General features: G+C 34.0%; 1 protein-coding gene across 5 annotated transcripts; it reads left to right on the forward strand.

Annotated features, from left to right (window-relative positions):
* The first annotated feature begins 869 nt into the window (after window positions 1–869).
* Window positions 870–11,228, forward strand: mbd4 (methyl-CpG binding domain protein 4). Of its 5 annotated transcripts, none has more exons than XM_022670747.2 (8): window positions 870–989; window positions 3,046–3,177; window positions 4,342–4,850; window positions 6,115–6,174; window positions 6,257–6,391; window positions 7,308–7,457; window positions 10,784–10,887; window positions 11,010–11,228. In XM_022670747.2, exons 2-8 carry the CDS (start codon window positions 3,083–3,085, stop codon window positions 11,082–11,084), a joined length of 1,128 nt encoding a protein of 375 aa, XP_022526468.1. In that variant the 5' UTR covers window positions 870–989; window positions 3,046–3,082; the 3' UTR covers window positions 11,085–11,228. The 5 variants fall into 5 exon arrangements, with proteins under 5 accessions (XP_022526468.1, XP_049342094.1, XP_049342095.1 ...); XM_049486137.1 differs by having other exon boundaries at window positions 899–989; window positions 3,095–3,177; XM_049486138.1 differs by lacking the exon at window positions 870–989 and adding an exon at window positions 1,105–1,123 and having other exon boundaries at window positions 3,095–3,177.
* Window positions 11,229–14,057: the final 2,829 nt, after the last annotated feature.

Genomic DNA, 14,057 nt, shown 5'->3' on the forward strand with positions numbered 1-14,057 from the left:
ACTTAAAATGTATTATATATATATATATATATACTTTAACAATGTGGCGATATAAATGATTCTATGTTTTTTTTCTTTTATGTTGTGATAAAAATTGTACACAGTCTGTACTCGATGCTATAAAAAAGTTTTGGTACTTTCAGGAAAATAAATGACTTAATTCATAAATGTAGAGTTACACTGTTAAAATCCCAGATTTTTTTATGGACATGTAGTTACCTTGCAAAACAAAAACCCTGTATGTAATTTTATTATCTTAAATTCTATCTACAATTGTAGCTAACATAGCTAGCTAACAAGCTATAGGTCTCTGCTTAAGATAATTTATGTTTTTGTACTCCACTTTCTGCTCTTTCTTTACATTACAGACTGTATCAAATCATTTAAAATTGACGTAATCACTTAGATATATGTGATACATGTATGTCTTCTTTGAAAACAACAATTTGTTGTCTTATTTGTATTTGAATAATCAAAAGAAATAATAATAAGGAAATGTATTAATTACTAACTAACTAACTAATATTTTTGTTATATTTTTGTATGAAATTTATTAGCATAATAGGCATATTTTTTAAATTATATATTTATTAACTTTTACAGATAGAAACATTTTAACTATAAGTAATGAAAAATAAAATAGGGATATGGTACAAAAGGAAAAATCACAGATTGTTTAGTGTTTTCATTGATTTTTTAATGTTTGTTTTGAATTAAATAAAGTGAGTTCTACAATGAAAAAAATGGTTTGATACAGTATTCATTGTTTTATCGTTGTACTTTTGCATGTGCAAAATGGCAGCTAATTCATTAAAATTATGTTTGAGTCACCATGTTTTTTAAAGGGTTGTTTTTTTATTGTTTATTTTTGAGGTTGTTTATTTATAAAAGTAGCTGAGCTAGCTACAGAAGATCCAGTTCACTCTGAAATTTTAATCTGATAAAGGTCCTCGGAGAAGCTCCACAGTACAGTAGGTGGCAGTAGTAAGGTAGGTGCTGAAATCAGGTTTTACAAGAAGAAGAATTATAAACACACCAAAGCTTCAGTGAGACAGAAATATAAACAAACTAGGAAAAGTTTAAAACGGCAGAAATCTACGGGACATAGTGGCGCTCATGTCATGTGAGGAATATCAAAACTATTTTTATACTTAACAATGACAGTTCAAAATATTTTATTTAATAAAAAAACTCTGCTTATGTCTGTTGGAAAGAGGTGGGATGTACGTTAATGAAGTACAAATACTTTGTTAACCAGGCAAACCTACATTACTTAAGTATTAATGTTGATTACGTATACTTTACTAGAGTAATTATTTTTACATTTTCAAACAATTATCTAAATGTACTGCTCCTTACATTTTAAAAATAGTTTCGTTACTCCTATTTAATTTCAGCTTGTTTTTATGACGGCTTCTCATCCTTCAGTAAAACCCCTAATAAGATAAATCTCTCCATCAGGATAGAGTGAATCTGATTGTGATTGGAAGAGAAAAGTATAAACATATACCATTCCGACACCATATTGGTTTATACCATCCATCACACCTGCACACCTTTATATATGCAGCTAAAACAGGGAGCCTAGTGCATCCAAATGTATAAAGATTAACATTTTAATATAACATATAGTCTTTATGGCTTTTAGAAAAATGTGTTTTGGGGAAGGAGGTGGGGGATGTAGTGCACTATAGTACTCTGAGGCATAGCTGTCAAGTCTCCCGTTTTGGCCGGGAAACTACCGTATTTTACTCGTCTTTCCCGCCGTCCTCCCGTATTAGTATTTTCCCGTAAATTTCCCGTATTATATTAAAATAAAAAAATATATATTATTGAGGAGACATGGCACTGACCGCTCTGTGTCTCTTAACCAATCGTGGAGCCGGTTCAAGGAGAAAGTCCCGCCTTTCAGGAGAAACAGCCAATCAGCTTGCAAAGGAGGGTCAGTGTGGGGAAGCCCCCCGTCGCAGTTGGAGCTGCTGATGTTAAAACAGATCTGGATATACAAGCGATTTTTCTGATAGCTGCTTTAAAATACTCGTCTCCGAAATAAAACACACAGATTAAACCTTTTAAAATAAACTAATTTACAGCTTGTGACTCAGTTTAACTAGAAATTTGGAGAGGACCGAAATTAACTGAACTGATCAGGGGTGGAGTGATCAAAAGAAAGAAGTATTAATTAAAAATTATTGTGTAGGCCCCTTAGGACAAATATTTACTGATGAAACATATCTGGTCCATGTCCTTTTAGTAAAAGCTCATGATACTATGTTTAGGTCACCAACAGTCATTTTGCAGAATTTGTGCACCCTTTGTTCAATTTTAAATCCATTAAATAAATAAAAAATATATCATATAAAAGAGTGCATTTATTACAAAAAAGACATGAAATCTTAATTTTTTAAAAAAAGAAAACGATTTTTAATTTGGCTGTATTAAAAGAATGACATATGTAGGAATGTCCACAACATTTCAGATTCTTATAATCTGATTGTAGTGTGTAAGTGGTTCACTTGTGGTTATTTTAGATTTTTTGTAAACCTGTCTTAAAATGTAAGGGATACTGAACCTTCGTTGGGCTGGTGGGACGGCTTTAAGCGTACAGAGGAAAATATCCCTTATTTTTAAATCTAAAACTTGACAGGTATGCTCTGAGGCACGGCCTAAGCTTTTGTAAGTAGTGACTTTTACATTACTTTTACATTACTTTTACTTTTATACTTTAAGTTGTTTTGAAACCAGTACTTTTACACTTTTACTTAAAGGGTAAAAAGCTTGAGTTGATACTTCAACTTCTACAGAAGTGTTTTAAACCCTATTATCTATACCTCTACCTGAGTAATAAATGGAGATACTTATCACGCCTTTGGTTGGAAACCTTGCACAGAAATGCTAAAAAACATGCAGTGAAATTGGTGGCTCATTAGTTGTAACTCAAATGTACAGGTAAAGCAATATGTCTATGTTAGTTATTCAATACATAATATCATTATATTCTGATTTATCTGAATGTTGTGGAAAATCTTGTTTCTGTTGCTTCAGTTGGATTTGGCTAGATTCTGTGTGTTGCACTAAAAGAATGACCACACAGGGTCTCCCTTCTGGCTGGACCAGAGAGACAAGGCAGAGGAAACGGGGGAAGACAGCAGGAAAAGTGGACACCTACATCATCAGGTGGGTGTTTATTAGAAGGATGTCTACAAAAACAAATTTTTGGGACATTATCAGAATTCTACGCCTTATGGCTTTTTATTACTTTGATGACTTAAAGCAGCACTAGGTAGGATTTCCTTGATTTTTGATATTTTTAAAGAAGTAAAATTACAGTTTGAAACTCACTGCAGCGCTAGGAATAGGAAGAATAGCGGTGCTCTCGTGTCTGTGCCGTAGCTCCTCCGACCTGCTTTCCGACCTTTAGTTCTAACAGTTCAGACCGAATATGTCTGTGAAAGACAGAAAACGAGAAAGAGAAACTAATCCGCCTAAAACATTTATTACACTCTACGACTGTAGGGCGAGCCCACGAGCACAAAATCTCAATCCTACCTAGTGGAGCTTTAAGACACCTTTTAACTATTTTTCAAACGTATCAGATTGTTTTATTTTATTGTAAGTAAAGTGTTATATGTGTCCACTCTGTCATGGTAATCTGCACACCAGGGTGGACTTCAATTGATGAAAATGTGGTTAAGCTAGAGTTGCATAAGTTATATTTTTATGATGAACTTCTTCTGTATCAAATATTCTTTTTCATTTTTTTTTATTAATTCAGTTATTTTGAATGTTTACAGTGACAGGGTAAACATTAGTATGGAGACAATATGAAACAATATAAGTGAAATATTAAATATTAAATATTAAAATATAAATATTCACTTAATTAATATTAAGTGAAGTTGTTCCTTAAGTAAAAGTGCTCAGTCCCTTAAAAGTAAAACAGTGTGAGGGTTGTGATGTCCCTGGTTGCTTTCTTAAAGGGGGCAAAGTAATCCCAAGTACCTTTATACAACCTCTAAACAAACTTTATACCTTATTTTATTTATTTAACCTTTTATTTTATTTTAACCTTTAAAGGGCTTAACATTTTACTTTATATAATTTGTAAAAATCCCTTTATTCAGAGTAAATCTTAACAAAAATGTGTTGTTATTAGTCTAAACAACATTTAAACAACAATGCAACGAACATAAAAGGCAAGTTGTATAACTCAGGTGCAGGAATTACAGTCTTACTGTATTATGTTATTCTTCTCAGTCATAATGCTATAATATAAGTGAAAATAAGCAGTATTCTGTTTTTCATCTTGATATATTTAACGTAAATGTGCTTCACTGTCAGTCCTGAAGGCAGACGCTTTCGATCCAAGTCGCAGCTCCAGAACTACCTGCAGTCAGATGAATGTGCTGATTCTCACCTAGAGCTGGAGATGTTTGACTTTACTTCACCCAAACACTACAGTGAAGCAGCTCAGCAGCAGGAAAGTAAAGCAGGAAGGCAGAGAAGTTTAAAACAGAAAAAGAAACCTGTGGATAGCCCTAATCCAGAACCGCAGGATGGAGTAGTGACAGAAAATGGAAGAATCAAAACGGAAAAGAAAAGGAGGAACCAGACAAAACGGCATGAAGAAAACGGACTCGGAGAGGAAACGGAAAACAGAAATATTAAAACGGAGGATGAGTTACCCAGCGTGTCTTCAGCACCAGCACTAACAGTACAGCCTGCCTCAGAGAGTGAAGGAGAGAATGTAGAAGAGCTGGAGAGAAAGGAGAGAGATGCAGTAAAAGAAGAACAGATGAGTAACGAGGCCACAGGGGGGAGCTACTCGCCTGCCAGAAACACAAACAGCGGTGAGTTTCCCCCTCAGCACTGCCTGCCTCAAAAACTATGGACAATAGGCCTGGGCAATAAGGCAAAAATATATATCAAAATATGTTTCTTAATTTCGGTCAATAAGATGTAATTCTGATATTAATATATACAGTATAAAAGCACTGCCAGTGCTGTACTTGACAACATACCGACAGAGACTGTTGTAGTAAACCTATTATATAGCGACATTAAAACAATCACAGTAATTTGACGTTTTGGTTTAAAAAAGGCATATTGCTGAAATGATTTAAAATGTATCACAATATGATAAAATATCATCATATTAAATCAAACGGAGAAAAACAACTGGGTTTGATAGATCCAAATTTGTGGGGAAATCTTTGTAGAGTTGGCGACACGTCTATCACAAACTCAGGATGTAGAGAGAATTAAATTTAATTTTCTTACACCCACTTTATTATACTCCAGATAAGCTGCATAATTTTCATTGAAATTTGGATGTGATGTTGTTGTTGTTGATGTTACTTTTGTACAACTGTACATGATCATGCCCTAAATTTGATATTCTTGGTATATTTTTTCCCAATAGTTCCAAAATTCAGCCTATTGGATTATTTTACCAACAGTGACCTTAAAAATAGTTCACTAAAATCCTTTTGATAGCAGCTAAAATTTGTGTTGCTCGTACCTGGAAACTCGAGACCAATATTCCTTTCCAAATGTGTATTTCTAAATTTAACCAGCATATACTCCTAGAAAGAATCTCCTACTGTCTAAGAAACAAATTGAACATGTTTTTAAGGTGTGGCAGCCCTTCTTTTACTATATTGAAAATAGACTTAGGCTGATACTGATCTTTAAAATACATAATTTTATCTTTGACTATAATTGTTAGTTACACATTAGGTTCATCCAATTTGTATTATTTATATTTATACTATATGTATAATTATATTATACTGTATGTCATATTAGAACAATTTCTTAAAAGTTAATTTATTTACAGATTTCCATGTTTTCTATTTTTGTATTTATTACATTACATTATTGACTTGTTTGTGTTTAATGTTTATGATTCAAAAAGCAAACTAAATAAAATACACCCATCCGAACCCTAATTACATTGCACCAAAATAAAATCCTCATAACTAAAGTAGTAGATAGTGAACACGTTTAAAATATGATAAATCAGTCTCATTCTTCAGTATTCTTCATTATTCTTCTGTACCATAGTGATTTATGTTGTTGCACAATAGCATTTATTTCACCTCTTTGTTATAGGGACAAAGTTGTTGGCAGAGAAGAGGAGAACCAGTCCTTACTTTACTAGAAAGAGTGATGGTAGGTTCCCCTGAATCCTGTAATTTTAATATGTAAATCTTTTACTGTAAAGATTATGGCCTTCTTTCTCTCTCTTCCCGAGGTCTCAGTCCTCCAAGACGCAAAGCATTAAGAAAGTGGACTCCACCACGTTCCCCTTTCAATCTGGTCCAAGAAACCCTGTTTCATGATCCCTGGAAGCTTTTAGTCGCCACCATCTTCCTCAACAAGACCAGTGGTAAATATCAGCCAGAAATACACTTCTCACAATGATCCCACATGCAGTTTTACAGAGATATTCACAAAACTCTACATATACAAAAATGAGATATAAGAATTAGTGGTGTCAACCCATTACAAATAAAGAATCAGATTAATCACAATTAATCACACATTTTCCTCTTCTTAAGACTAAGCTTTTAACAATAAAGAAAATGTAAAAAAATGAATCAATGTAAGATTGGCTAAATAAAAATATATATTAATATACAGTACCAGTCAAAAAGTATACCTTCTGATTCAACTTTTTTTTCCCTACATAGTAAATGAATAGTAAAGTGATTCAGACTATAAAGGAACACATAAGGAATCATGTGGTAATTTAAAAGTATTAAACAAACCAAAATACTCTGTAGGTGCTCTTATCTTGGTTTCTGTTAACTTGCGGTTTCTGATGCTGGTAACTGCTGATGAACCTATACTGTGCAACAGAGGAAACTCTTTCCTTCCTTTCCTGGGTTGGTCCTGATGAGAGCCAGTTTCATCAGTATCAGTATCTCATTCTGTATCTGCACTTTACTCATAATTACTCTGATACCTACTGGACTAACTTCGCACTTCCACACACATACTCTAAATATTTGCACATGTATGTAGCATTGTATTATCTGTATATTCAGTTATATTTTACCTTATATCCACAGGGCAATACCATTTGTCTATAATGTTAATGAGTTATTGTATATTTAGGTAAATTGTTTGTTCTGTTCATTTTTTTTACTCTACTCTATATTGTAAATATGTTGTTATCTGCATACTGTGAGAACTTGCACAGGTTTTTCACTCACCTGTATACCTGTACTCTGTGATGTGACAGTAAATCTGATTTAATTAGATTTTTTATTTTATGTGATTTATCTTGTTTGTATGAGTAGGAAAGGCAGCAATTCCAATACTGTGGCAGTTTTTGGAGCGTTACCCATCTGCTGAAGTTACCAGAGCCAGTGAATGGGAACCGATTGCTGAGTTACTGCAGCCTCTCGGTTTAAACACTCTTCGAGCCAAAGCACTCATACGCTTCTCTGGTGAGTGATCATTACAGGAACAGGTTACTGACAACGAAACGCAAGATTTTACAGGATCAGCTAAGATGTTTTGGGTTTATTTTTTCAGTGAAGCTACATCATTAACTTATCTACTGAATAATGCAGGTCCGTTACTGTATACTATATTTGTCTTGTAGATCCAGTGTGAAAATACAAGAAAACACAGTGCACCGGATTATAAGGCACACTATCAATAATCTGGTCTATTTTCATACATAAGGTGCATTTGATTATGGTGTTGCCATGTTTTCCTTCTAAATCAGCAGGTAGACCTGTAACAAAACTGTAATTCTTTAAAAAAATTAATAATAATAATTTTAAGTCAAACGAGCGCTGGATGTTAATCTACACAGATTCCAATCCTGAAAACGTGTAAGCTTAGATTTCCAGATTTCCACTAGTGCTAGCTATATTTAAGAATGCCACATATTACTGCGAGGATCAGCTGATCTTCATCTAGTAATTGCTGGAGGGAATGTGAAAGAAAGAACCTCAAATTTTGTTCATATATTTTGGTCCTGTGTAAAACAAAAAAGTATTGGGAGGATATCTATGATGCCCTTCAGTCAGTTTTTGATGTTCCTGTTCCGAAAGAGCCGTTGGTATCACTGTTGAGAGCTGTCCCTCAGGGGTTTGACAATAGAAACCAGATCTGGTTTTATTTGCAGCAAAAAAATTGGGGAATAACTGTGAACTGGTTCAAAACCACTGTCCCATTGTATGAATCTTGGGTAGTGTCTATGGGTGAAAATGTGCTAAGAAGTTTTAATAAGGCTTTAAAAATGTCCGGCAATGTTAATAATGCTTTGAGACCAACTGTAATTGTGTAATCTAAATGGAGTGTATATGACTGTCAATGAAAATAATTATATGAAAACCATCATAAGGCCTGAATGTAAAATGACTGTAAAATGGTGAATAATACTTGATCTTAATAAGTTCAATAAGTTAAAAAAAAGAGTACCTGTAGGAGAAACTATAAGAGTAATTGTACAAATATGAGTACCTACAGTTGCATGAAAAAGTATGTGAACCCTTTGGGATTACTTGGATTTCTGCATAAAATAATCATTAAATGTGTTCTGATCTTCATCTAAACCGCAAAAGCCCAAGGAATAACATTTTGAGTAGACATAAATGATGATGGATTTATTTAACAATAGACACACACAGTCTGATTAAACCAATACCACACAAAAAATTATATGCATACTTCTATTGAACACATGTTAACATTTACAGTAAGAGGGGAAAAAGTATGTGAACCTTTGGATTTAAGAACTGGTTGATTTCTCTTTTGGCAGCAAAAACCTCAACTAAACGTTTCCTGTAGTTGCAGATCAGACCTGCACAACAATCATTTCTCTTCACTAAACTTCAGTTTCAGTTCAGCTATAATATTCTCGGGATATCTGGTGTGAATCGCTCTCTTGAGGTCATGATGCCACAGCATCTCAATTGGGTTGAGAAGGTCAGGACTCTCTAGAACATACCTGTCAAGTTTTAGATTTAAAAATAAGGGATATTTTCCTCTGTCCGCTTAAAGCCGTCCCACCAGCCCAACGAAGGTTCAGTATCTCTTACATTTTAAAACAGGTTTACAAAAAATCTAAAATAACCACATGTGAACCACTTACACACTACAATTAGATTATCAGAATCTGAACATGTTGTGGACATTCCTACATATGTCATTCTTTTAATACAGCCAAATTAAAAACCCTTTTCTATATCTTTTTTTTTTATTATTTAAGATTTCATGTCTTTTTTTGTAATAAATGCACTCTTTTATATGATATATTTTTTATTTATTTAATGGATTTAAAATTGAACAAAGAGTGCACAAATTCTGCAAAATGACTGTTGGTGACCTAAAAATGGTATTATGAGCTTTTACTAAAAGGACATGGACCAGATATGTTCCATCAGTAAAAATTAGTCCTAAGGGGCCTACACAATAATTTTTAATTAATACTTCTTTCTTTTGATCACTCCACCCCTGATCAGTTCAGTTAATTTCGGTCCTCTCCACATTTCTAGTTAAACTGAGTCACAAGCTGTAATTTTTTTTTATTTTAAAAGGTTTAATCTGTGTGTTTTATTTCGGAGTATTTTTAAGCAGCTGTCAGAAAAATCTCATCACAGTTTCCATGATTAGACTACCGTTACCTTTCTTTTAGAAAAATCGCTGCATGTATGTTTTAACATCAGCAGCTCCAACTAGCTGCGGGGCTTCCCCACACTGACCCTCCTTGCAAGCTGATTGGCTGTTTCTCCTGAAAGGCGGGACTTTCTCCTTGAACCGGCTCCACGATTGGTTAAGAGACACAGAGCGGTCAGTGCCCTGTATCCTCAATAATATATATTTTTTAATTTTAATAAAATACGGGAAATTTACGGGAAAATACTACTACGGGAGGACGGCAGGAAAGAGGAGTAAAATACGGTAGTTTCCCGGCCAAAACGGGAGACTTGACAGGTATGCTCTAGAAGGCGTATTTTCTTCTGTTGAAGCCGTTCGGTTTTTGATTTACTTCTATGTTTTGGGCCGTAGTACTGTTGCATCATCCATCCTCTATTGAGCTTCAGTTGGCGGACAGATGGTCTTCAGATGGTTTTCCTGCAAAATGTCTCAGTTAACTAAGGAATTCATTTTTGCGTTGAAGACAGCAATCTGTCCAGACCCTGAGGCAGCAAAGCAGCCCCAAACCATGATGCTCCCTCCACTATATTTCACAGTTGGGATGAGGTTTTGATGATGGAGTGCTGTGCCTTTTTTTCTCCACACATAATTTTTATAGTGTTTATATAGGGCAGGGCAGCTTTAACCTCACCTTTAATCTCATCACATTGATTGGACGTCAGGTTGGCTGACTCCTGGCTTCAATTAAGTCTTAGAAAATTCATTATTCAATAAAACCATGCAAATATATATTTGTTTGTCTGGTATTAGTTTAATCAGACTGTGTTTTTCTATTGTTGTGACTTGTTAAAGATACACATTTAATGACCAATATATGCAGAAATCCAAGTAATCCCAAAGGCTTCACATACTTTTCCTAGCAACTATATATGAGTGTATGAGCAACTGTACATATAAAGTACCAATAGGAATGGAGTACCTGTACAAATAGAGTACCTGTACAGAGTACCTGTAAGGGCAATTGTATCAGTAAGGACGGTATAAATAAACTGTACAGAGAGCCTGTATAAGTACCTGTATTAAAAGATTACCTGCAGATATACCTGTAGGAAAAAAGTAAATGTATCTGAAGGTCTCATGTGTTTATTTGTTTTACCTGTAGATGAGTTTCTCACTAAATCATGGAGATATCCCATTGAGTTGCATGGAATTGGAAAATATGGTAATGACTCCTACCGGATATTTTGTTTGGGAGAATGGAGAGAGGTGAGAGGGTTATTAACGTACAGTTTCAAACCCCAAAAGCACAAGGAATAACATTTTTAAGTAAAAATAAATGATGATGGATTCATTTCTCCAATGTGAATTCTCTCATCTGTGTTTGTTAGGTCACTCCTGAAGACCACAAGCTGAACGACTATCACACCTGGCTCTGGAAGAACCACCAGCAGTTAGGACTCTGACTTCAACTTCAACACTGAGACCCGACTGTTTCCTCTTTTTACACGTTTTAGCTTCTGATCACAGTTCTTTGGTGAAGAAGACCTCATTTCCTCTTCCATTATGGATAATAAAAGGAAAGGTAAATGCATTCAAAGGAAAATGAATGATGTCGGCTTTTTTGTTCTCTGCTGCAGTTGATGGCTACAGGTTTTCTGGAGGGTCCTGGGCCTCACAGGAGACGATTATAACTGTGGTTCCTGAGGTACAGTTCACCAATGAAATGAAAATAGTGAAAAGTGAAATTCTGGAAATTGGGGGAATGTTTTCTTAATAGAAAATATTATTTATTTTGTTTTTCAAAGCTCTATATTTAGGCTTAAATTTTTATTTTTCCTGCAGCTTCTGTTTGTTCATTTTGTCCATATATGTGTCTTTGCAAGCTTACGGATACAACTAAAAGCAAGCAGTTCCACTTGAATTGTGGGGGCAGTAAAGCCAGAGTTATCTGACTAATGAAGTTGATAATGATAGTCTAATAAAATTATACATAAAATAATGCTAATTCATCTTCAACCAAGACCCAGGAATTACTCATTAATATATTCTGTTTATAGAATTGTATTTAGAAAAAAAATAGCCATATAAATACTACGCACTTCAAAATGAAAAGAATCTCTAAACCTGTTTTTTATTCAGATAAGCATTAAAAATCGTGTCAAACTGATGTTTATACTTTTTATGTAGAGTGTTCTGCTTGTTATTAGTGTACATATTTCATATATATTTTGTGTTCTTGTCAGTGTGAAATTCATATTAATTGCTCAGTGTTTTGAGTCTTGGTGCTATAGTTCATTTTATGTCATTTTAATGCTTTTCTTTAGGATGGGAATACAAATCATGTTGTTTAGCTGATGTTTACATGTCTGTTTAATAAAAAGAAAATATATTTTTATATTTCATGTAAATAAATTGGCCTGTTTTATAAGAGAACGTTTCCCTGAGTGATTTATGACTATTCTGTACAATTTAAATCATTCCATAACAAGACTACATACACACACACACACACACACACAAATAGGTATAAGTGCTGTCAACGTTAACTTGTTTACACTCGCGACTAATCTGGAAACCTTTTTAACATTTTATGTGTTTTTTGCGCAAATTAGTAATTTTACTAAGTAAATTTGTTACATTTGGACACAACTTCTACAAGCTTGGTGACGTATTTTTTTTTAGTTTTATTTAGCAATGCAAAAACTGTGTCACTACTGTTGAGTTCAGAAAGTAGGTTACTTTTCATTTGTGTTGAACTATAGATTAAATCTCATAACTCACTATCAGTCTTACACCTCTCACACACAGACAGAGCAGATGATGTTTCCACCGTTTCACGTTGTTGTGATATTCACATGGTAATGTTTCTGTGTATGAGCTTCATTCTGTTGGATGCTAACACTCTGCATGAAACCTTACTTTACCTTTACTTAGCAGATTAAGATATTTTGGTTTAAAAATCATCCAAATTACACCCAGCTTGTATTATGCGTAATAGACTTTTTATTCTTTTTCTCCCTCCCAAAAAAACAAGTACAAAAGTACAACCATTTTAAATTGTAATTATTTATAAATATTCACAGCATATGGTTGTAAATAACAGTATTCATTTTTTTTTTATTGATCGACACTAAAACGTCACCATCTTGGATTCAACTACACGTAACTTCATTTAAGTACATGCAGCATTTACATGCTTTTAAGATTTTAAGTTGCATCTGTTGCTGACAAATGCACACACAGCTTATGTAGTACCTACTGAGAAGAACTGCCAGTATAATAGGATGGTAAAGAGAAGAGCTGTAGAATTGTGTTCTCTGAAAATATGTGGTGTGGTAGTAATCTTTTAACATCCAGACCTTATTAATCCTCTTGTTGCTAAATGCAATCAAATCCTTTCAGCAATGTAGGAAGCCAACATCTAGAAAAAAATACTTTTCTGGACAGTAGATTATTCCAAGAAAGAAAGCAGGATTAACTCTTTTTAATAGCCTTGATTTTTAGAAGAAGCAGTAAATGATGGACTTTTGTCTATTTGAAATGGACACATGTACAAAAAAAGACAGTGGTGTCACTTAAATAAGCTTTATTTTAATCTTCATCTTTCCACTGCTTGTTCACAGAGCAGCAGATCAATCAGTACAGTCTTATCAGTATTTTATAGTGGCAGGACTGAGAAATCAACGCTCAGAAGTGAGTGTAGAACGCAGAACATGAGAGGTAAAGTATGAAGCTGGAGTTGTAGGTGGGTAATCTATTTGTTCATTTTACTTTATTAGATGATGATATGTACTAAATATGGACAAGAAGCTCATGCAGTTTATCATAATCATCATCATCATCATGATCGTAAAATTAAACACACATGATTCTGTTTCAGGTTCTGAACCTGTGTATAACAGCAAGTTTTACTGTGAAAAAGCCTTGTTTGCACATAACTGTAGAACATGACGTCAACAGTCAGACGTTTATTGCGTAATAGCAGTGAATTGTTAACAGCTGTGTTGAGTCTCAACACTACTTGGTAAAGTGAAGAAGGTTTGAGCAATTTGTATTTATTTTAAAAGTGTCTTGGGTGAATTTAAATGTGTATTTTCTGTGGCATGGCCTTCTCCAGATACAATAGAATCCTGTGCCTGGTTGCATAAGACACCTCAAGATACATAAGGGAATTGCTTATATGTAATGCATAAAATCCTTCAGATGAGTCACTTAACTTGATCTATACTGTCACTCTATTTTAAGAAAACGTGCGTAAAAGTCCCACTGTAATCACAACAAAAAAACAAACTACTCACCAGCAGTAACAACCATTCAGTTATTACCCAGTGTAGCTAATTTGCAAAATTGCTAGCATTTTTGTTGCTAGATTTAGCAACTTTTCAGACCCATATAACTCATTATATTTTCATTTGGGAATACTCTCACTAACAGCC

This window comes from Astyanax mexicanus, chromosome 12, assembly GCF_023375975.1.
Source record: "Astyanax mexicanus isolate ESR-SI-001 chromosome 12, AstMex3_surface, whole genome shotgun sequence".
Lineage (NCBI taxonomy): Eukaryota > Metazoa > Chordata > Actinopteri > Characiformes > Acestrorhamphidae > Astyanax > Astyanax mexicanus.